This window comes from Primulina huaijiensis, chromosome 18, assembly GCF_012295235.1.
Source record: "Primulina huaijiensis isolate GDHJ02 chromosome 18, ASM1229523v2, whole genome shotgun sequence".
Taxonomy (NCBI): domain Eukaryota; kingdom Viridiplantae; phylum Streptophyta; class Magnoliopsida; order Lamiales; family Gesneriaceae; genus Primulina; species Primulina huaijiensis.
In genome coordinates, this window is record NC_133323.1 from 15,482,965 (window position 1) to 15,507,759 (window position 24,795).

General features: G+C 35.4%; 1 protein-coding gene across 3 annotated transcripts; it reads right to left on the reverse strand.

Annotated features, from left to right (window-relative positions):
* Nucleotides 1-1,696: 1,696 nt before the first annotated feature.
* On the reverse strand, nucleotides 1,697-23,796 carry LOC140964426 (phosphoglucomutase, cytoplasmic-like). Of its 3 annotated transcripts, none has more exons than XM_073424207.1 (19): nucleotides 23,625-23,796; nucleotides 23,417-23,508; nucleotides 22,415-22,496; nucleotides 21,422-21,477; nucleotides 12,039-12,152; nucleotides 11,877-11,939; nucleotides 4,590-4,709; nucleotides 4,382-4,482; nucleotides 4,040-4,099; nucleotides 3,842-3,941; nucleotides 3,581-3,738; nucleotides 3,412-3,507; nucleotides 3,247-3,310; nucleotides 3,074-3,155; nucleotides 2,782-2,957; nucleotides 2,604-2,680; nucleotides 2,388-2,523; nucleotides 2,196-2,312; nucleotides 1,697-2,060 (listed from the first exon to the last, which is right to left on the reverse strand). In XM_073424207.1, exons 2-19 carry the CDS (start codon nucleotides 23,495-23,497, stop codon nucleotides 1,989-1,991), a joined length of 1,755 nt encoding a protein of 584 aa, XP_073280308.1. In that variant the 5' UTR covers nucleotides 23,498-23,508; nucleotides 23,625-23,796; the 3' UTR covers nucleotides 1,697-1,988. The 3 variants fall into 3 exon arrangements, with proteins under 3 accessions (XP_073280308.1, XP_073280309.1, XP_073280307.1); XM_073424208.1 differs by having other exon boundaries at nucleotides 23,598-23,796; XM_073424206.1 differs by having other exon boundaries at nucleotides 23,629-23,795.
* Between the last annotated feature and the right edge of the window lie 999 nt (nucleotides 23,797-24,795).

The window sequence follows — 24,795 nt, forward strand, 5'->3', positions numbered from 1 at the left end:
TTTTTAATGCATGTGATTGTATATGTATTAATTGCTATCCATGATTAGAACATGTTGAGTATTTAGACTCACTAGGTTTGTATGATGCATGATTGATGATTTATGGGAGGCGCTGACGCTTGAGTGAATGGAGTGCAGCAGTACACATCCGAGGGTCTTTATGTTTCCGCGCTAGCTAGATAGATAAATGATTTAAAGATTATGCTAATGATTTTTATTAGAGATATTTTTATGCTTTATTTTATTGTTAGTCGATCTTTTTAAAGGTCGATTTAGGAATTTTGGTTAGTCGATGATTTAGGATTTTATTTTATGCACTTGATATTTCATATGTTAAATTATTATGATTGCTGATTATCTTAAGTTATTTTATTTAGATAGTATTTTCGAGTTTATGATTTATGATTAGTATAAAAAAAATTAGAGACGAGTTATGTTGACATTAGAAAAAAATATGTATCAGTGTAGAGAAAGTTCTCGAATAAGATAATGAAAGTAAGAAACGATAGACAAAATTATGTACGTATACCTTGACGAAGTAAACATAGAAGTGTATTAATATGTATAAATATTGATGGATTTTGATCTAGGGATAAAGGATGAGGTCGGACGGATTTATTTATAATTTGGAATTCAACTTTATAAAGTTCACAATCTTTAATTTTTCATGAAAAGGGCAGTCACATGCATGCTCGGTAAATTCATTCACTTTTTACTCACGTATCGATGTATAAGAACCTACTTTAGACTAGTTAATTTAACTATGGCTGAAACTAATTAAGGACTGAGAAAGTCCAATTAAGGATTAAAAAAACCCCTTGGTCTATAATGAAAAATCTATAAATAAAAGGATCATGTCATTAATCAAAGTACATTTTTATTTTTTACTCTCAAAGCTTTTTAGCTTTCGGAGTATTATCTTTATGTGATCGTTGACTTGAGCGTTAGAGATTTGTCACCATATATCAGCTGCTCGTTTAACATTGTTCGTGACACAAATGACGACTTTATATCTTAACTTGTCAGAAGAACTGATCATTTTTTCGACTGATCATCCTTATCCACTTGGTTCGGGTAACATTATACTTATATATATAGATAGATATTTGTGTGTACATGAACGTGTATATATTTTTATGTACATTTAACTTAATCAAACGATAATTAACCAATGAGTATATCTAAACTACTTAATTGTCATCCACAAAATTTGGACTAATTAGTAGGAAGATGACCGATGCATGGTTAGAAATCTTGAAACCGAACGAGTACCAATATTATTGCAAATTCTGACTAATTTTACTCTTTTACGAAGAAATAATTCAAATTTTAAGCAATACAAATTAACTTGCTATTTTTTACTTTTCATAAATTAACCCAAGAAAAATGATATTTTATATTTAAAAAGGCATGAAGATTTCAAATTATTTCACTCACTGAATTTACATCAAGTTTCTAAAACATGCGAAGAAAGATAAACATCGAGATTAAGCATTAACCATAGTAAAATGAGGCATCTTAGACGAATCTTAAACATAAAAAACAAAAAAATACCCCAGTAAAGATGATAAATAAAATAATATAAAAATACAATTCATAAATTTCGTAGTGAGCGAAATTAACGTACCCAGAATTTTTCAAAGAATTTCAAATTAATCTAAATATTTTTATATTATATTTTATCAAAAATGTTAAATTCTTGAAATATTAATCCTGAAATTAAAAAACAAATGCTTTCGAATCAATACATTTTATCCACACTTCAAAATGCTCTAGACAAAAAGAAAAGACCAAAAGTAGTAATGAAGGCCTACCGGAGCTTCGATTTATTTGTTTTTTGCACAACAAAATCGTCTCGCCCTTTGATATTCTATCAAAAGATAAGTCTCGTTGCATGACTGGGATATTAATAGGTGCAGAATTTATATTCCAGCTCCGCAATTCTTTTATTTTACTTCATATCATAGGAAAATTCGTAGTTGCTGCATCTATGTGATAACTGTAGGGGCAGATCGACCGGTAAATTCTTGCATCTTAGAGAGCTTTAGAGCAACCTCAACCTGCAAGCCAACAATTGAGAAAGTAAGTTGGGTGAGGATGCAGGATAGTGAGGCAATCGAATCGGCAGACTTAAAATATACACTGAAAATAACCATTTCATACTTGGTCATATACACCGAAAATAAGAATCTCACCAGCGGAGCAAGCGCTTGTTGGGAATCCCTCCCGGTCTTGGATGGATCCTTCTCATATTGCTCAATGTAAAGGCGGATGGTCGCTCCCTCAGAACCCGTTCCAGAAAGACGGAAAACCTGGTGCATTATCCCAAATGGATCAGCATTGATATTTTTTATCTTGAAAAATTGAATTGTTTTAAGATGATTTACCAGTCGGGAACCATCTTCAAACAAATATCGGATGCCCTGGTGCTTTGCAACAGAACCATCAACAGGATCTTTGTACTCGAATTCATCAGCATCAATGACTTTAGAGACATCGGAGCGTATTCCTTTCACAATAATACTAAAATTCATGGAGAATTTTTCAGAACTCGTCGTACCAATTCAACAGAAATATAAGTTTACATGGAAAAGAAAGCTTACTTGTTAACTTCACCAAGGGAGGATTGCAACGTGACCAGATAAGCCATAAGTTCCTTCGCACCACCAGCATCAACGTTCTTGAAAATGCAACAAATGTTTAGCACATGATTCAAGGAAAAAATATAATAAAGTTACGTATAATACAATTTATTACGGACCAGCTGAGTTTTGTGCAAACCTCATAGTCATAACGAGTATAATAATGACGCCCATATGTACCCCAATGTTGGGTAACAATGTCTTCGACGGTCACGAGCTTGTCTCCAGCGAGATTATCCTTGTTCTTATAGGCGATGATAGATAGCCAGGCCAATACAGCCCAGATTCCATCTTTTTCTCGTATGTGGTCCGAACCTGTGACATAAAGTGTTACATGAGAAACAACCGTGGTAGTCATCTCATTCCAGCGGAGAAAATAAAATGCCAGTGATTCACCTGTGCATTGTGGAGAATAAAATGTGTTATCTTACCGGTTCCAAAGCTTTCTTCACCGCAAATAGAACACATTCCAGCATCCATCAGGTTACCAAAGAATTTCCAGCCAGTGGGCACCTTACCAGCAAGAACAGAATCATTATCAGACCAATAAAACTAGTGCATTAAAAGAACAAAATCATCCTGGAAAGTTTATTTAACACACTACCTCAAAGAATTTCAGATTCAAGCTTGCCGCTACAACGTCAAGAGCAGCTGATGTGGGCATGCTCCTGCACCAGGACTAAATATATAAATTGTGCATTATCCATAAAGTCACATGCATTCAAGAGCTGAAAAAGACTCGAAATATATAAAAGAACTAGAGCCAAACCTTGCAACTCCTTTTAGACCACCAGAAAAGTAAGGAATGGCTTCTACAGCATTTGCAGCAATGATAGCGACAGAGTCAGACGGAGTCACAAAAAACCTTAGAGCAGCGCACAAGTCAAAAGCATGAAATTATCCTCTGGAAAAACAAACATTAATGTCCAAAGAGTCACCTTTTGCCAAGAATCATATTGCGGTCTGCATCTCCATCAGCAGCAGCGCCAAATTCTGGTGGATCCTGCTCACTGTTTGTCTTACTGAGGCCCATACGTGCGACTAATTCTTTTGCATAGGTGAGATTGGGATCAGGATGACCTCCACCAAAGTCTTCCTGTTCGGATTACAGGGAAAGAAGGAGAAAAAAAATATTGCATCAATGATTCATTACCATAACTATGATAATTTAGTCAAAAACCAGAGTAAAAGCAAAAAACCTTTGGCACACAGTTCAGTAGAGAGCTTTCATTTGCACCAAGCTCTTCCACAAATATACGTGTCGCATAGGCCCCAGCAACTCCATTAAGAGCATCATAACTAACAACAAATGCAAAATTTAATGCAAACAAACAGACTATTAACGCAAAAGAAATGAAAAAATAAGCTAAAAGTCATCAAAGCAAGATTGTGCATACCAGAAAGTGAATTTTGGAGATGACAGTAACTTCTGTATAGACTGGAAGTCAAAAATGGACCTGGAACGTATCAGAAAACAAAAGTTGGAATGGAACAGCGATTGTGTCACAAGATTAGGAGAATTTCCATTAAAAAGACAACGCTGATATCAATATCACGGGGAAATCATCAAAGCTAAAAACTGGCATGTTTATTAATTTATTATTAGAATGAGCAATAATCTGATTTACTTCCAAATTATCATTCCCACTCAAAAGAAATTATGGAATGCACAATATTTTTGTATAAATTTGGACAATAGCAGGAAAATACAAAGTCCAAATAATTAGAAAAGAACATACTTCATCAATTTGACATATTCGTGGGCTGAATAAAAAACATCAACGTCAAACTGCCCTTCCGGACCAGCAAAGCTAGTCAATCCTACCGTAGAGATATCTACCTGCAATGTAGTTTGAATGTCATGAGAAAATTGTTTAATTATGAAAATTCATACATACGTGTGAGTGCAAGTTCTTTATGCACAAATGGATATGAGTAGAAAAATACCTCCGGCAGCCCTTCGGCGATGAAGTATTCCTTTATTGTAGTAGTGTTCTTGTAGATCTTGTCAGTAATTCCTTCCGGTGCAGGTCCACCGTTCTCCATGTTGTATTTTATTCCAAAATCCTGTTAAAGAAATATATAAATATGGAATCAAATAGTTATCTAAGGCACATGAAATATGGCAACCACATGCAGTTAAAGAACGGAAATTTCAGATATAGAAAATTTCAGATCTAGCTCCACAGCCATCCCCTCCTGCAATGATAGGTGCAAGAATGAGTCAAGGTATATACCAGCATACTACAAGCTCTTATTACGCAGTCTGCTTTGGTAAATTTGTAGAAAATGAAAGAAAATATTGTAATTAGTTTCAGAATATTTGATTGATATTTATTCTCGCGGTTTGTCTACTAATTAAGGTTAGATCATGAATGTAATATAGAAATAAGTTTGTATATATAGTGTAGGGTTGTTTTGTGATTAATAATTAAGAATAAGATTATTTTGTACCTAGTCTCTGATACCCGCTGCAAACTTCGCGAGCATGTCAAAACAGAATGAAGACCAGAGTACAATATCTTCGGGCTAGAGTGGTGGTACGAAAGGTGCTAAAGCACCAAACCTATATCCTATGAATCATATTGGGTTTGAAGGCTCCATTCAATTGACCATCCATAAGTTGAATGACAAAAATTATTTGGAGTGAGCTCAGTCAATCAAGCTTGACATTGATGGAAAATGGCGTTTAGGTTACCTAACGTGAGAAATGGTAGAGCCTGCCAAAGATGATTCAAAGTGGATAGGCTAGAAATCTGAAAACTCCATGGTAATCGCGTGGCTCGTTTCATACCCACCGCAAAAGAGGTTTGGGAGGCTGTTCGGGAGACTTTACTCTGATTTGAATAATTCATCCCAGATATTTGACTTAAAGACCAGACACTAGCAGTCTGGACAAGGAGAAAAAATTGTCATCGAATACTGTGACGAAATGAAAGGGCTATGGCAGAAACTGGATCTATGCTAAGATTATAAATGGAGTACGAAAATGATAGCATGAAATATCACGACGTATGGAAGGTGACCGGGTATATTTGTTTTTGGCGGGGCTTAACCGTGACTTGGATAAAGTTAGAGGAAGAATTCTGGGAAGAAATCCTTTGCAATTATTAAGTGAAGTGTTTGTTGCAGACTTGCAGTAAAGAGGGAAGAAGGCAGAAGGAAAATCATGTAGAGCGAGAAGGCATCATCAGATTCAGAAATTTCAGCCATGTTCAGCAAATATTTTCCTACTGCACCTCAAAACCGACAGCATACTGTTCAGCCAAGAAAGGGAGAAATTGTGTGTGAACATTGTAAAAAGCCCTGGCATACTACAGAAACATGTTGGTACTTACATGGCAAACCACCCAACTGGAAACTAAAGCCTTTCAGACAAAAAGGTAGTGGGGGGTTCAAGGGCTCATCAATCTGGACTGGAAGAACAAAACAGCGCTGAAAAATCTTCGGGAACTGCTTCCTTCAATAAGGAACAATTAGAATTGTATAAGCTTTTTCAATCCACACCTTTTTCACAATCTACTCCAGTGTCTTGTTCCATAGACCATAAAGGTACTGACTTACGATCTACTTGTTTTAATCTTTCCACCCTATCCATATGTCCTTTGATAATATATTCAAGTGCTACTGATCACATGACGGGATCATAGTTGTCAAGGGCGCAAGACGCACAAGGGCCATGGAGCCTGAGGCGCGAGCCTTACTAAAGCAAAATGCACATTTTTATTTTTAAAAAAAATATATTTATGTTAGAATAAATATTTTAAAATATAAACTAATTAAGTCACAATGTCACTCAAAACAAAAAATAATTAATAAGTTTATAGTAATTAGTAACATGATTAAATTCTTCAATTATCCAAATAAAGCTCATCTTCTTCCATCGAAACATCAGAGTCCTCCAAAACTTTCGGACTTGTATTCTTCTTGATCTTCATAATTTTTGTGACTGACATCAATTTCTTCTTCCTCTTTATCAAAAAGATGTGAAATCGGTCATTTTCTGGTTGTTTTATATGTAGATTCCCTCACCTCGTTCTTTTGTTCAGTGCTCTCTTTTTCCGATTCCAGTGTTGGAGTGTAAGGGTTGCTAGGCTTTGGGCTTGAGCTTTTTTGTTTTAAACAAGTAATTTAAAAAATTCACTACGCGCACCTGAGTGAACTTCCAAGGCTAGTCCAGGCGAGCGCTTGGGCTCGCTTCAGTGAATCGCCAGATGCAGGGTCCTCACCTGGTGGCGCAGGCGAGAGGCTTTGACAACTATGGACGGGATCCTCCAGATCACTTCATTCCTATATCCCGAGCACTGGAAATCAGAAAATTAAAACAGCTTATGGTTCTTTATCGGCTATTGCTTGAAAAGGGTCTATTGTCATCTCCAAAACTTTGACTCTTCAAAATGTTTTGCATGTTCCTAATCTATCTTATAATTTACTTTCTATTAGCATATTAACTCATGATTTAAAGTGTCGTGCTATGTTTTCCTCAAATTTTTGTGTATTTCAGGATCTGAACTTGGGGACAACGATTGGCACTGCTAAGGAAGAGGCCTTTACTACATTGAGGAAGAAAGTCACCCATGTGGCCAAGCCCAACAATCTAGTATCATACCAAACTCTAGTTCTAGTAGCGATGAGATAATGCTTTGGCACCGTAGATTACGACACCCAAATTTTCATTATATGAAGCATTTGTTTCCAAAGTTATTTAGTAATAAAAATTCTTTTGTTTTCCAATGTTATATTTGTCAATTTGCCAAACATCATCATGCATCATTTCTTGTTCATCCGCATCAAACATTGAAACCATTTGCACTTTTTCATAGTGATGTGTAGGGACCATTTAAAACGAGAAAACTCTCAAAAAAATGAAGGTTTATCACTTTTACTGATGATCACAAACGTTGGAGTTGGGTTTAGTTGTTGATAAATCAGAAACCCAACAAATTTTCAAAAATTTCTATGCAATGATTGAAGCACAATTTCATGAAAAAGTTCAAGAGTCCAGAAGTGATAATGGGAAAGAATATTTCAATAAACTTTTGGGTCAATTTTTTCAAAAATATGTATAATTCATCACAGTTCTTGCACTCAAACCCCACAACAAAATGGAGTAGCAGAAAGAAAGAATAGACAACTTCTATAAGTAGCTCCACTAACTTATGGAAGGAAGCTATTCTCATTGTTACATACTTAATTGACAGAATGCCTTCAAGAGTGCTTTTAAAACTTCCTTTCCCATGTCTCATTTATATTTTGATTGACCTCTCAAAGTGTTTGGTTGTGTGGCTTTTGTTCATGTGCATCATCATACTCGTGATAAACTAGACCCCCGTGATGTAAAATGTGTGTTTCTAGGATATTCTCCGACCCACAAAGCGTATAAAAGTTTTGAACCCCGTACAAAAACTTTTTTTATCTATGGCTGTCACATTCTTTTAATCTAATTTTTTTTCACCAGTCCTCTTCAGTGGAGAGTAAGTTGGAAGACTCGATATTTGATTTAGGCTCAAAGAATGTAGACAGAACTGAAGTTTTGGTTATAGAAACACCTCATGTAGTGTCAGAGCAAAATCTTGATACTAAAACACGAGTTGATGATGATAAGTTGTTTGAGAAAGTTTACAGGAGGACAAGACGGCCCCAAAGTAAGCAAGACTCCATAACTCCACACGACCAAGTGCTGAACCAAGGACATAACCTGAAGTCCATACTCATTTGTACCCAAATCCAGATAACTTCCCTAAATCCACCTCTAACGTACTGGACTCCTCTATGTCGTTCAAAAATCCTATTGCACTTAGGAAATGTGTTGTAACTTGTACTCAACACCCAATCTCAAATCACATGTCCTCCAAAATTTATCCACACCCTATTCGAGTTTTGTCTCTCAGTTACAAAGTGTGGATGTTCCTAAGACTACACAGGAGGCTCTTAAGTGTTCCAGATTGGAAGAAAGTTGCCCTTGAGGAGATGAATGCACTGAACAAAAGTGGAACATGGGAAATAATGCATCTGCATGATGGAAAACGAATAGTGGGATGAACAGCATATAGGATTCCTTACAAACGTTGTTTCTATCTACTATTATCTAAAAATAATCAAATTCAGATGGATCGTTGGAATGTTGTAATGCAAGACCTGTCGCTAAGGGTTTTACACAGACATATGAGATTGACTACCAAGAGACCTTTGCACCAGTCGCAAAACTGAATACTATAGAATATTGTTGTCCTCGGCTGCAAATCTTGATTGGCCCCTATATCAGATTTATGTAAAAAATACCTTCCTGAATGGAGAATTGGGGGATGAATTGTTCGTGGATGAAGTGTTCGTGGATGCTCCACCAGGCTTCGAAAAACAATTTTGAGAGCAAATACGCAGATTAAACAAGTCTTAGTATGGACTAAAGCAGTCACCACGAGCTTGATTTGAGAAATTCTCGAAATCAGTCAAGAAGCAAGGTTATGTTCAAGGGCAATTCGACCACGCAATGTTTGTAAAGCACACTAGAGAAGGTAAGATGACAATTTGAAGAAAAAATTCTCACGGGAGCTGATGAAGAGGAAACAAACCGTTTAAAGGCTGCCTCGCATTGGAATTTGAGATAAAGATCAGGGAACCTTGAGATGTTTTTTAGGGATGGAAGTTGCTAGATCAAGAAAGGGAATCTATACATCCCAAAGAGACATGAAATAGTGGATGCAGACCCAATGATGTACCCATGGATTCAAATCAAAAGCTAAATGAAGTGTCTAGAGAAGCTTACGTCGAGAAAGAAAGATATCAACGTCTTGTACGTAAACTTATTTATTTGTCCCATACAAGACCTGAAATTACTTTTGTTGTTAGTGCGGTTAGCCAATTCATGCAATCATCACATGAGGAACACACAAATGTTTTCTACAAGATTTTGAGATATTTAAAAGCTCTCCAAGAAAAGGTTGATTGTTCCGAAAGAACAATCATTTCTTATACGAGGTCTAATTCAGGGTGGGTACTGTACTTTTCTATGGGGTAATCTTGGGTCATGGATGAAGTAAAAACAAAATATTGTGGCTCGTAATAGTAGAAAAGCTGAGCTTAGGGCTATGGCGAATGGAGTGTGTGAGTTACCATGGCTAATGCTAGTTGAAGTTAGACTAGGAAGTGCCAATGATGTTATTCTATGACAACAAGTCAGCAATTAGCATCGTGAATAATCCAGTACAACATTATCGTACAAAATATATAGAAGTTAAAAGACACTTCGTCAAAGAACTCTGAACAATAGATTGCCAATGCCTTAAGAAAGAGTCATTTCAAACCCAATTTCGAAGATTTCATCTGCAAGTTGGGCATTACAGATATCTTTACTCCAACTTGAGGGGAAGCGTAGCAAAGGAAAGAAAATATTGAACTTAGTATCAGAATATTTGATTGATAGTTATTCGTTATGGTTTATATATGGATTAAGGTTAGATTGTGAATTTAAAATAGAAATAAGTTTGTATACATAGCGTAAGGTTGTATTGTGATTCAGAATAAGATTATTTTGTACCATACATATGATGTCCCTATTGTTCTTGTTTGTCCTCAAAATTATCTCTTAAAGGGACCAATTACACACCCAATTGGGCATAAAAATAAGTCGATGTATGGATGAAAATCCAAGGGGTAAAAGTAGAATGTGCAAAGTTTTCCACATTTTTTCCTGTAGTAGCTGTAACGCAAGTCACATTTCTCTGATGTTGCCCATTCTATGCCACTCTTTACTATTGCAAACCTTTCCATCCCAGCAATGTCCACATGCCACATTGAGTGTACAAGAATCATGGAAGACTAATTAGTCACGCTTTAAATTGATCAACTTTTAAGTCAGCAAAGGGCACCAAAATTTGAGGAGTTGGCGGCTTTAATTTTTGGTTGAGCTGTCAAATTTATTATTACAAACAAAAAATTGAAAAAGAAGATAAAATTCCAATTTATAAAAGGTATGTTGTATGCCAACAAAAAAGGCATTTGCCTGCCTCATTTTAAAAATGGTTGATAAAAAGTGAATAGAGTAGATATCTGAGTACATTGACTACGCTTTGAATTAGCAGAGACAAAATAGACATACTGTCATGCCCCCCGCACCTGTGTGACTGCACAATTGGCCCCTATAGCAACTACTTCGTATTCGTCGCTTTACGAAAATGATTAACTCAAGTTGCTATAGAAGTCCATTGTAGCTCATTATAAACTCATTTTGAATCTTCGATTTTTACCATGTGGGACAAAAGGTATCACATTCACCTCTCCTTCAGAACGCGACGTCCTCGTCGCGCTTGACCCCTCGATGCACCAGCGCTGAGAATCTAGAAATGACTCTTACAGAGTCAAGAGTTGGCTCTCATTATGTAGCACTTTGCCCCGCAGGTTCAAGAGGTGCCTCCCATGCACATAACACTTTGCTCTGCATAACACATATTTCCCGGTGTTTCTTGCCGGTGACCGTCTCTGATACTATCTGTCACGCCCCGAGCCGGGGCCCGTACCTGAGTGACTGCACAATGGACCCCTATAACAACTATTTCGTATTCGTCCTCACTTTACGAAAATTAATAATTCAAGTTGTTTTAGAAGTCCATTGTAACCTATTATAAACTCATTTTTTAAATCTTTAATTTTTACCATGTGGGACAAGAGGTATCGTGTCACACATACTTTCAAGTTTCAAACATTTTCCTAAACAGAAGTATTGAATATATCTTACACGGTCAATTTTGGCAACTGTTTCCATAAATTTGTCATCTTCCATGACAACATATAAAAGTGGGCAACAGTAGCAAAAAAAAGTTCAAGAAATAGTCACTTTCTTCAAATATGAATGATAACAATACATAAATTCAAGTGAAATTCGATTCAAAATTACAGACAATAATGAAAGAGGCATTAAGATATTTCTTATATATAATCAATGGAACATGGGTGAAAATGAATGTCTTTAAATAATTTAAAAGTTTAGGAGCTAAAAAGCTGATAATCAAAGTATGAACACAAAAGTGAGCGTCAAATATCTCACTGCGGAAAACAAAACCCAAATACTTGAAACACTTTAACAGGACAGAAGACATGGTTTTGGTCTGATAGTATGGGTCATCGTGATTAGATCTCATGAGTTCAATTAAACAGACATATTTCCATTTCGAATATCTGCTGAAAATGCTTCAGGACATATAAGCATATAGAAAGCCCGTAACATCAAGAACATACCTCATGGGGCCCACCTGGGTTATGGCTCGCTGTCAGTATAAATGCCCCAGTTGCCTTGGATCCCTGCACAGGTTTCACAAATACTTTTCAAAAATTACATATGTGAATGTATATAAAAATTGGAGAAATGGTTCTATGTAGGTTTTCCAAGTTGTTGCTTACATCATGGCCTACTCTTTGACGTACAACACAAGATACGGCAGGAGTGGACAGCAATCCATTTTGACCAAGCCAGATACGCCTTACTCCAATAGCAGCAGCCATTTTTATAATGACCTACCATTGGGTAAGAAAAAAAATCATATTAAGAATTTCATTACAGAGGATAATCATAATTATCCAAAACCCAGAAGTAAAGACACTTAATTTATTACAACAGAATCAATGAATTATCATCATAAACGATAAACTTTACAGTTCTGAAGCGACACAGAGACATTAAAATTAAATCTCTTGATACAAGTGAACCAAGAAAAATTATCAAAACCTTCAAATTTAAAGAACGCACACGAGAGATGCTCTCCATCTAATTAATTGTTCCCTTTTTTAATCCAAAGTAATGACTTGTGTATCCAAACTTCTCAACAATGTGAGCATGGAGCTTTGATAAGAGCAAGCTTTGCACTTAAATTCCCAGGGAATTTGCATGAAAATGTGCGAATATCGAGCGGATTTACGTGTTTTGGTAGTTTATTTCGTTTGCAGGAATCAAGCATGAGCACATAACGTGCGACCAACGAGGAAGTGTGGGACAGAAGACACTCGCATCCGTGCGGGTTGATCATTCCAGGGCAGAAGCTCGCGCGTGGATGAATAATCCATAGGCGGAAGCGCGCAATCCCGCACACCAACGCAAGCCCAGGAGGCGCAGGAAACAGAAGAGCGCCGCGCGCACAGGAGAGGAGAGAGCGGAGTCGCGAGCACCTGCGCAGAAGTTCGCGCACTCGCGCGCGACGCAAATCTGACGGGCTTTTTCTTAGGCTTTCGCAACCATTACGCACTTATAAAGATCGAAACCCTAGCAACAGGAGAGAGGAGAGCCGCAGTCACACACAAAAATCTAGAGAACGGGAAAGAGAGCGAGAACGAACAGCGAAGACGAAGAGCGCATCTACCGGGACAGAGTCGCAACTCTGATTCAATTATTCTTCCCTTCTTCTTGCTTAATTTTAGTTTATTAGTGATGTTGAATAACATGAATTTATTTTGTCGTTTTTCATTCATTAACTAATTTATTAAATCTAGAGGACGATGTAGCTTGATCGAATCTTTATTTATGAATTGTTGATTTATATATACGAATTATTTCTTTGTTTATTTATATTTCCGGATCTTATTACTTTCAATTACTTGATCACTAATTAAATGGTCATATTTATTTGAGATCTATCACTCGAGAGAGAGAATTTTGAATAGGACCGTAGGAAAATATATCGTTTGTGTTTATAGAGTTCATAAGGCCTATAAATCCAACGAATAAATTAAAAAAATTATTGTGCTATTGAAATTATTTATTGTTTGATTTTTAATAAAGATATTTTAATCGACTTTAGATAATTGATTCTTACGCACCACTTGAGAAATGGATTGAGAATAGCTGAGAATTCTTGGGCAATAAACGGGTTGAAATTATATAAATATAGATGTCAATGATTATTTAATATAGCAAAGACTAAGTGAAATCGTACCTCTAGATTCTTATTTTCACTGATTTTAAATTGTTTGCACGCTTTCATTACTTTTAGTTCATAATTAACAACAAATATTCTATTAAATTTTCTAAATAAAGTTTGATTATTTTAATTGTGTAAATAATTTATAATTAAATTGCATTCTCAATGGGATCGATATTTTTCTCTACCGAGTACTAAACTTGACATCATATACTTGCGGGTAACAAAATAGTGCAACAAGTTTTTGGCGTCGTCGACTGGGAGTGCTTTAATTAATTTTAATATTAATATCGCTACAAAATTAGTCTAGACTTTAATTTAGATTTGTTTTTTATTATTTATTCACAAATCTGGTTGCACGCTCTCGACTCGTTGCTTTTTGACCCAAAAATTGAAAGACAGCAAGAGCGAGAAGCACGAACAGAAGAGGTTAAATCAATGGCTGAATACAGAAAGAACGAAAACCCACTCCCTCTTGTGGTGCTTATCAGAGACCATTTCAAACCGGTGATCAACGCCCACTACTCTGGCATAGCTCGTAGAATGATAAATGCTAACAGTTTCGAGCTAAAGCCAGTACTGATTAACAAGGTTCAACAGAACCAGTTTGGGGGAGCGGCAACTGCAGATCCTCATCTGCATCGGAGGACATTCCTGGAGATTACAGACATGGTAAAGATTAATAATGTTCCTGATGATATTATTAGATTGCGCCTATTTATGTTTTCTCTCAGGGATCAAGCTAGAGGTTGGCTACAATCACTGCCGCTAGGGAGCATAACTACTTGGCAAGAATTGGCTACAAAATTCCCTGCGAAATATTTCCCACCTGTCAAGTCTACACAGATGAAGATCGAAATCAGCACCTTCCGGCAGAACGAATATGAGCAGCTTTACGAAGCTTAGGAGCGTTATAAGAAACTGCTCAGAAGATGCCCAAACCATGGATATGAAGACTGGGTGCAGATTGATTTGTTTGATAATGGGTTTAATGGCCAGACACGGACGACGGTTGATGCAGCCGTTGGCGGTACAATATTTGTGAAATCTCCTGACCAAGCATACGACTTGCTTGAGTAAATAACTATCAACAGCTACCAGTGGCTCAGTGAGAGATCGGGATTGAAGAAGACGGCCTGATTGTATGCAGTTGACCCCATCACTTCACTTACTGCGCAAGTCTCTGCACAGACTGCCAAACGCAGCAATGAATAAAGGGCGATATACATCTGAAGTAGCAGCTATGAATAGACAAGAAGGGTTGAGCATGGAAACAGCACATTACGTCAATAATCATGGATATGGCGGCTATCGAGGTAACTCTTTTCATAATCCATACCATCCTAGCACGTTACCATGAGAATTTTTCGTATGCTAACAAGAAGAACGTGTTGAATCCTCCGGGGTTCAATGCACAAAAGGTAGAAGGCAAACCATCAGTTGAGGACTTGGTCAGTACTTTTGTGACTGAGTCTTCAAAGAAGATGGAGCGGACAGAGACTAGGCTTGACAACCTAGAGACGCACACTGCCAATGTTGGCACTTCTTTCAAAATCCTTGAGTCGCAAGTGAGCAGATAACGAGGCAGTTCACGCCTCAATCTTCAGGCACAGTACCAATGAACGCCTTTTTTAACCAGCATGATGAGATTGGAATGGCAGAGGGAGAAGAGGAGAAAGTTGAGCCCACACCCGTTCGGGAATAATATTCAACTCCAAGCAAAGGCATCCGAGGTAAGAAAGGTAAGGAATGCAATTTGTATCAATGCATTGATATTTCCTTACTTCCCTTCCCACATATTTATGAAGTTGAATGCTGAGTTTCAAAGAAAAAAGGTCTTGAAGATTTCAAGAACCTACACATTAACAGTCATTCTGTAGATATGGAGGAAGTGACACTTAATGAAGGAGGCGATGAGGAGATACAAAGACATCTTCCACAGAAGCTGCAAGACCCCGAGAAATTCGTTGTACCATGTGCAATAGGGGGCCAAATAGTGGGAGAAGCTATTTGTAATTCAGGGCAAGCGTGAACGTAATGCCAAGTTCTCTTTACGATAAACTCACAGTTATTTAGGGCGCAAAGCGCACTAAAGCGTAAAGGTACCCTAGAGCCTACAAGACGAAGTGCATGCTTTATCGAAGTAAAGTGCATTTGGCAAAAATTTTAAAATTCAATATATATATAAAGTGATTTATACTACAAATCTATAATATTACATAAATTTGTTAAAAGTAAAAATTTACGTTAACAAGTAAAAATCTCAAATTCACAAAATATATTAAACTACAACACACTTTATAAAATTTTCTCCTCTCAATTGTGTTTTTTCTTCACAAATTGAGAGACCTATTTATAGAATTTCTTTGGAAATAATCCAAAAATAAATACATCATTACATACATCATCACACACTAATCTTCAATATTTACAACTCTTATTTTCAACACTCTCTCTTGTGATTATGATCATGATACAATGATTGTCTTCATTAGGTGTTTTTATACTGCTTCGTTAAAAACCTTACTAGGAAAAACTCATTCGGATAAAAACCATAGTAAGAGAAAAAAGTGCATTCACGTAAACTCCCCCTCATGTTAACACAAACGATTTTTCACAAATTTGGTTGATTGCGCATCCCACTATTATATATATGCTTTCTGAATATTGTCGTCAGAAGTGCCTTTGTGAAGAGATTTGATGAGTTTTCACTTAATTGAATGTAACAAATATCAATATCTTTATTTTTCTCAATCTCTTGGGTAAATGCGAAGAACTCTGGGGGAATATATTTAGTTCTGTCACTTTTTATCTATCCTTCTTAAATTTGAGCAACACATGCAGCCTTATCTTCATATGGTGTCACAGGTTTCTAGTCGAATGATAATCCACATGAGATTTGGATATGTTGGGTCATTGATTTTAGCCACACACATTCACGGCTTGCTTCATGTAGTGCAATAATCTCGGCGTGATTTGATTAAGTTGTTACGAGTGTTTATCTCTGTGAACGCCAAGAAATTGCAGTGCCCCACAAGTAAATACATATCCGATTTGGGAACGTGACTTGTGTAGATCAGATAAGTACCCAGCATCAGCATAACCAATTATACTTTGATTGGTATCTTTTTCTTTTGAATACAAAAGTCCCAAGTCTGTCGTTTCTCGTAGATTACGGAATATATGTTTAATTCCGTTCCAGTGTCTCTTTGTTGGACATGAGCTAAATCTTGTTAATAAATTTACAGCAAAAGATATATCAGGTCTAGTACAATACATAAGGGCACCAATAGCACTTAGATATGGTACTTCTGGACCAAGAATAACTTCATCATCTTCGCATGGATGGAATGAATCCTTTTCTATGTTTAATGATCTAAGTACTTAAAGGATTTGAGAAACGTAATTGCATCCATAACGGGATAATACGTTTCTTCATAATCAATTCCAGGTCTTTGAGAAAAACCTTGTGCAACAAGTCGAGCTTTATATCTTACTATTTCATTTTTCTCATTTCTCTTTCGAATAAAAACCCATTTTTACCCAACAGGTTTTACACCTGAAGGTGGAAGGACTATAGGTACAAAAACGTTGCGTTTATTTAGCGAATCCAAATCAATTTGGATGGCATTTTTCCATTTTAACCAGTCCTGTTGATTTTTACATTTACCAAAAGATTTTGGTTCATAATCTTCATTGTCATTTATGATGTCAAATGCCACATTGTAAAAAAATATCTCATCAATTTCTTTGATATCTTTTCGGTTTCATATTTTGCCAGTATTAATATAATTGATAGAGATTTCACTATTTTCATCAGTTTGTGGTTCTAACAGAAAATTTTTATCCTTGAAACCGATTGGCCTTCCACGCTTCAATCGTTTTATGATATCATGAATGTATTCAATTTGTTTCTTTGGAAATTTCAATTCGAGCATGGGCATTTACAACATGTATATATGATTTAGTTACCTCTTTTGTGTCTGCAAATACATCTAGTATTTGATTTGCTATTCTTTGCAAATGCACAATTTGTTGTACATCTTTTTCATATTGTTTAGTTCTTGAATCCAGATGTAACAATTATGATGTATACCATGTAATTTCCTTTTCGATGTGTTTATTTTCTCCCCCTAACATTGGGAATATTTCCTCATTAAAATGACAATCAGCGAAACGAGCTGTAAACACGTCACCTGTCCGAGGCTCAAGATATCGAATGATTGATGAGCTATCATAATCGATATAAATTCCGATCTTTCTTTGAGGTCTCATTTTTGTTCGTTGAGGCGGTGCAATACGCACATGTACTATATATCCAAAAATTCTCAGATGAGAAATGTCTGGTTCTTTACCAAAGGAAAGCTGCAATGGGGAGTATCTATGATATACACTTAGTCTGATTCGAATTAATGCAGCAGCATGTAAAATTACATGTCCCCATACAGAAACAGGGAGTTTTGTTTTCATAATCATTGGTCTAGCAATCAATTGTAGACGTTTAATCAATGATTCGCTCAACAGTGATTCTCATTGACATACAATAATCATTGAAAGTCTGGGAAGTAAATTCACCAGCATTATCAAGTCGAATTTTCTTGATTGTATGATGGGGAAATTGATTCCGCAATTTTATTATTTGAGCAAGTAATCTTGCAAATGCCACATTGCGCATTGATAATAAGCATAGATGTGACCATCTGCTAGAGACATCGATCAATACCATAAAATATCTAAATGGTCCACATGGTGGATGAATTGACCCACCAATATCACCACGAATACGTTCAAGAAACATGGGTGATACAGTTTGGATTTTAGCTGGTGATGGTCATATAATAAGTTTTCCAGGAGAACATGTTTTACATTTAAACTTATTATTTTGAAAGATCTTATGGTCTTTCAGGGATGACCATGTGTATTTTCTATAATTCTTCGATTCATGGTTAAACCAGTATGTCCTAATCGATCATGCCAATTAATCAGTATTGAAGAATTATCAACTATCATGTTTGATTCAATTGGACTTATATGTGTATAATGCAATCCAGTAGGGAGCATTGGAAGTTTTTCAACTACATATTTCTTTCCTGATTTATATATGGTAAGACACATATATTTCTCATTCCCTTCAGTTATTGTTTGAGTATCATACCCATTGGAATATATGTTATTAAAACTCAACAAATTTCTTTTCGATGGTCAGTAGGGTCCCTAGGTGGGCTGGTCAGGGGTTGGCTCGAGGTGGCTTGAGAGTGGCTCGAGAAAAACGAGACTTGGCTCGAGGGGACTTGTAGGGGTTCGAACTTGGGTTGGTAGAAAAGAAAAGGGTCGAACCATGGTCCTAGGGAGTTGAGTCATGGTCCACGATGGTATTTTAGGTATAAAATGTCTATGTTTAAAATTTGAATTAATTCGGGAATTAAAACGCTTCATCAATTAGTAATTAAATAATTAAATCGAAATCCTCGAATTTACGTCAAATAAAAATATCTAAAATTTAATTTAAACTTAAATAATTATTTGGGATAGTCTAGAGTCAATAAAAGTAAGAAAAAGTAAAAATCGAGAAATTTTACGTCTAGGGGCAAAACGGTCATTTTACACCTGAGTAATGCGAAGAAGCTCGGCAGCATCCTGAAAGGTCATAACGCATATGAAATGATATTTCATGATGTTTATGATGAAAATATGATATTTTATGATTTATGGTAAAACTGTGCAATTTTAACTGTTAAAATGTTATTTTTTTGGAAAGTCATGATATTTTATGATTTAAAAAGGAAAAAAAATATTTTGAAGGATGTAAATTGACTGTGACAAAGAGGATAGAGGATATGTGGGGAATTCGTTTATAGAAGGAACGGTGAACTTACAACTTTATGGGAATATCGTGAGGGAAAAGGCCCCGGAGGGAGACCATTTACAGGACAAGGCTTTCCATATTTTTACGTCGGTGCCTATGGCTCGTCCCCATGCGCAATGGTGAACTAAGACTGATCAGTCGACCAGAGGATAAAAGACTAGTCACTTTCAAGGATCAAACTTCACCCAAAATGATAAATGATGCAAAGCTTTACGATTAAATGATTTTACGATTCATGATTTATTTATGCTTACAAGTTTATTTTAAATAAAAATATGAATTTAATGCACGTGCTTGTATATGTATATTTGTTACTCCTGTTTAGAACGTGTTGAATCATTAGACTCACTAGGTTTGAATCCTGCAGATGATGTTGTTTTTCAGGGAGGCGCTAATGCATGAGTGGATTGAGGCACAGACAGTACACTCTCGAGAGACATTATTTTCCGCATTAGCTTGTTAGTTAAAAATTTTAAAGGATTTTTGTTAATGATTTTATTAGAGATTTCATGCTTTATGTTGAAATTAATTTTGATCATGTTAAAAGTAGGAGTTAATATTGGTAATTAACGATTTTAGGGATTTTATGCACTTGCGATTTAAATTGTTAAATTATTTTGATTTATGGAAATATTAAGTTATTTTTAATTGTTGGTTTTCATATTAATGGATAAAAAAAGAAAAAATTTAGTACAATTTTAAAGTTAAAAAATAGAGCGTCATTTCAGCTACAGTGTCCGAACATTCCTAAGGCAGATCCTTGATATCCGAGCATATTGTATTTTACATGCATCATATCAGTTTGCATGCTTGTACAGTCTTTTATTGGGCGATTGTCGCTCATGTCCTTGTCTTCATCTTGGGCACCCCATTCCACGGGGCAGGTCTTAGGTTGAACGGTTCGGATGACCAGGACAGTGGCTAGAGCAGTTGGGTTTTCGGTGGTGATCCAGTAGAGGTTTAATTTGGTTTCTTCTATTCTCGTTCAGGATTAAGTTTTCGATATGGTTGTATTAACGTTTAAGACTGAGATTATTGTTCTGATTTCGTTTGACTTGTAAGATGATTAAGTTATTTTGTTTCTCCTATTCAATTGTTGTTATCAAGTTTAAATTGTGTATGCTTATTAGTCTGTTTAGCAGTGGCTCGAGTAAGAGCGCTACAATATTTGTGCTCTACCGAGTACTAAAATTTGACACCTTACACTTGCGGGTAGCAAAATAGTACAACAAGCTTGAAGACTGGAATAATGACTATCGTTGGCATGACACCAGTGGGAAACATCGTCCATGCAGGAAGAGCCAAAAGTAGGTTGTTTGTCCCAACTTTCAATACTTGAGTTATATAATGGTTTTCATTGATATGCTAAGAGTGTATTCGATTAATTGCTTTAAATAAATTCTTGTTTTAAAAAAAAAATTCACCCAAGTTTTTCTTCCCCGACACATCCACGTCAAAATATTCAATTTTTACATCTCAATTTTCTCGCCCAACTACCAACCCATTTCCATCCCTTTTTTTTATCTCAATTGTACCCTTTAAGACACATCTAGTATATTATAATGAACAAAATCCCCCAAAAAAACATTTACATTAATCACATCACTTCAAAAGCATGCCATCCAAGCACCATCTCAAAATTTCAGTATTAATTCTCAAAATAAATATGAATCAGAGCTTTTTACCAATAGATGAGGGATAAGACCTATTGATTCCCAAATCTTGCATATCTTAAAAAAAGCATTAACATTCTTACAAATCGGCACTCTGAAACAACCATGCATGGTCCAACCTTTGTTTTTCCGTGATATTGAAAACATCAAGGGTTGATCATGTAAAGTTATGTGTTATTGTGATTTCAGATTATGAAAAAATTAGAGATGTCAAACATTGTATTCAAACAAAGACTAAAAGCACTTATATATAAATCATACAGAATTACCATTGACATCAATAATAACTATCCAAACTACAAATGATAAAAACAGAAAGGGTTATTGGTTTACCTGAATAGCATCCTTTGAGAAGTAGCGACCATCACCCGATACAACAAGTGTAGCACCTGAAAAAGAAATCCAAGCTAATTTAGGTAATTACAGCAATTGGCATGCATTTAGTTCATGGGTGTATGTGCATATAGGTGTGTGTTTGCGTGCATGCATTGTTCGGAACCAGTTGATACAGACATGTATGCCTTTCTTTCTCGTCCATCGCTCTTTTAATAAACCAAATCGTAACTGCATTTATACAAAAAGTTCTCTGACAGGAAAATAAGTCAGATACAATCCAAATCTCATAATGACTAATAAATATCTTCCTCTGATTCGATTTATAAAAGTCCCAAACAGGAATATGACACAGCCAAAACATGTTTGTTTTTCTATGCAGAAAAAGAATCTAAGACTCGGTGAGTTGTAAAAAAAATTGAGTTAAAAAAAAGATTGATATTGGAACAATCAGAAGACTCATAAGATAAATGACAAGGGCAGGCACTTTAAGCCTGCGGATAGCCTGTTTATACCATACACAGATTTCAAATGATCATTGTAATTTGTTTCTTTATAGTTACATATTCAATATAAAATGACCCTAGGAAGACTTCACACCGACATGTTCATATTATTAAAATGAGTATGCATTCAAATGAAAAGAGATGAAATGCATTAACAAGTGTGTGCCAGCATCATATACAGAAAAAGGAAAATTATTCACATATTCCTTAAGAACGGTCAATAATTTGATACGCCTGATAAAAAGTCAAGACCCGTTTTCAGACTGTTAAAATACATTAAATCTATGCTGATCTTCATGTTTTCTAGTAAACACTGCAGTGCCTTTCACAACAGAATATAGACATTAAAAAACTGTGATCCAGAAAAGGAGATGCAAAGTTTTCTACCTCAGAATTCATGAAAATTCACTTTTGGTTCAACTCAAGAACAGGAACAAAGGAATTTGACGAATCACAAATATAATATATATGAATGAAAAACACCAACCTCTGACTTTGTCAGCCCCAAGGGCATTAAACGTGGCCTGAACAAAGTTTTGCAAGTAATGTGGTTGCTTAAATACCTTAACCTGAATCATTCATGACAACTGTATATCAGAATCAACTATGAGAGAACACCAACCACTACTTGAGACTAAAAGTCTAATAAATAAACCACTTTGAAAATTTCAAAAATAAATGAATCGGGGTCCTCTCTTGACATGGAATTGCATAGTAATTGCTTCACCTGGACTTCTCATTCAAAACTGACTGTACCGCCATTCCAAAATAACTAAATACACTTTCTGTTACTACTAATCCATGGAACTGCATATTTGGGAAATTCCCATTTTGATGTTCTGTGATCATAGCAGAAACCACAAGATTCAGTTCATTCCACGGATGAATTAAAAACTTAAGTATTATGATACTGATTTCGACCTTTCTGTAACTATTTAATTTTCTTTTCTAGAAGATGATCATGTCAATCCTTCTATTTTCCTTTCCATATGATTCAAGACAAGCTCACAAGATAATTCATGACATAAAAACATCATGTATCATTTGCACCAAAAGAAACTTAAATAAGACGATCACCAAACAAAAACATGAGATCTCACTTTACAACCATACATAATTCGCACATAAATCAGTGATTATGGCATCATGGCATGAGATTCCACGCTAACAGGATCAATTTTATCCATCTTATGATGGTACTCCATGACGTTAAAACCAATAGATCTATCAATGTTGATCACTAACACTTAAAAATAACACGCCAGATCTAGTTTTGATAAGCCAATCAAGTCTTTCACCAAAAATAAAAGAGAAGAAAAGATATACAACACCGTAACGCTTATTAATCAGCAGTAGCCAAGAGGAAAGGCCACATTTTTAAACCAAAAAAGAAACAAACGTCCCACAAATCAAAAGTTTCTCATTGAAGTTCATCTCTAAAATAAACACAGATTCACATTCCCCACAAAAAAAAATCCAAAAAACTCGCCTTCTTCCTAAGACCAGATGTCCCGGGTTTCTGGTCATCAAAAGGCGTGGTTTCGACGCGGACAACTTTGAACACCGCCATCTTCACTCAACCTGAAACAGAACCCAAATTTTAACACGAAAAACAAGAAGGGGACACAAATGGGCTCAAGCTACGAACAGAACACGATCATCAAACTAACTGCAAGAATTCAACTGAATCAGATTACGCACGCGGGTATATGTGAAAATGTGCGAAAGAATCTTTCAGAAAAGGGGTGAAGGGACGAGAAGGTGACGGATTTGGAGCGAGTGTAAACGAAGAACATAAATAAAAAAGAATGGGGAAAAGCAAGTATATAAAGAGAGGATGAAGCGATGAGTCATGGGTGAGAAATGGATTATTCTCGGCTGCATCAAATATTCTATACAGTTCTCGTAAACCACTAGATCCCCGATTTTCACTCCTATTTTCATCCTCTATCTTTTTTTTTTTTCTTTTTTTCCATCTTGGATTATTGTTTATTTAATCTTGATTCTCTAATAGGTAGCTCATTTACATTTATTCATATTACACAAATAAAAAAATAAAAAATAAAAACCAAAACAAAACAAAACAAAACTACACTCAATATTTCAAAATATGGTGAAAAATTCTTGTTATTTTCTTTACTTTTGTTTACATAGATTTTAATGTGTACAATATAAATTATATTATTTTTATATTATATAAGTCAAATAAGACAGTATTAGTTCCGAATAAGTAATATTTGATATGTTCAATGGTTTCGAATGGAAAAAGAACAAAAAAAATTCAATTAGTGGATTGAAATCAAACATCGATATATTACATGATTAAAACAAAAATCATACCAACTTACATGACTAAAATTACAATTTTCCTAAATTTCATGTCTCAAAATTTATGGATGCATTTTAATTGTCGAATTGAATCTTATATGTAAGATTTGCAATTGAATATTATATGTTTGGTAATTCAATAAAAATATGAAATGTGGAAAGTTGATATAAAAATCATTGAACAATGTATAGAAATGTATTATAGAACAAATTTTGATTTTGATCAATTGGAAGGCATTTTCATTTTTTTATAGATAGGGTGAAGTTTTTTTCGCTTTCATAAACATATATTTTATCATCACAAGTATGGTGTCATAAAAGGATATTTTCAAGAAAAATGAATAAAAATTTTATAATTCAGGGGTGTTATATATGTTAGAGTAGATGTCCTGCAAGCCAACGGTTGGCTAGGAAATTTATTGACTCAAGTGTAATAAACAATCTTTATTTTAATATAGTATAACTTTTTATGGTTTCGTTTCACTTTATCTGTATACTCATGCGATCAGCATAGATAAAGTCCTTGATTATGCTTTAATA

What these genes read in the sequence shown, in the direction of transcription:
- LOC140964426 (XM_073424207.1), bottom strand. Translation starts at nt 23,497, where the DNA reads ATGGCGGTGTTCAAAGTTGTCCGCGTCGAAACCACGCCTTTTGATGAC. An exon ending in TCTCAAAGGATGCTATTCAG is followed by an intron (nt 12,153 to 21,421) that starts GTAAACCAATAA and finishes ACCCAATGGTAG; the next exon opens with GTCATTATAAAAATGGCTGC. An exon ending in GAATATGTCAAATTGATGAA is followed by an intron (nt 4,100 to 4,381) that starts GTATGTTCTTTT and finishes GATACGTTCCAG; the next exon opens with GTCCATTTTTGACTTCCAGT.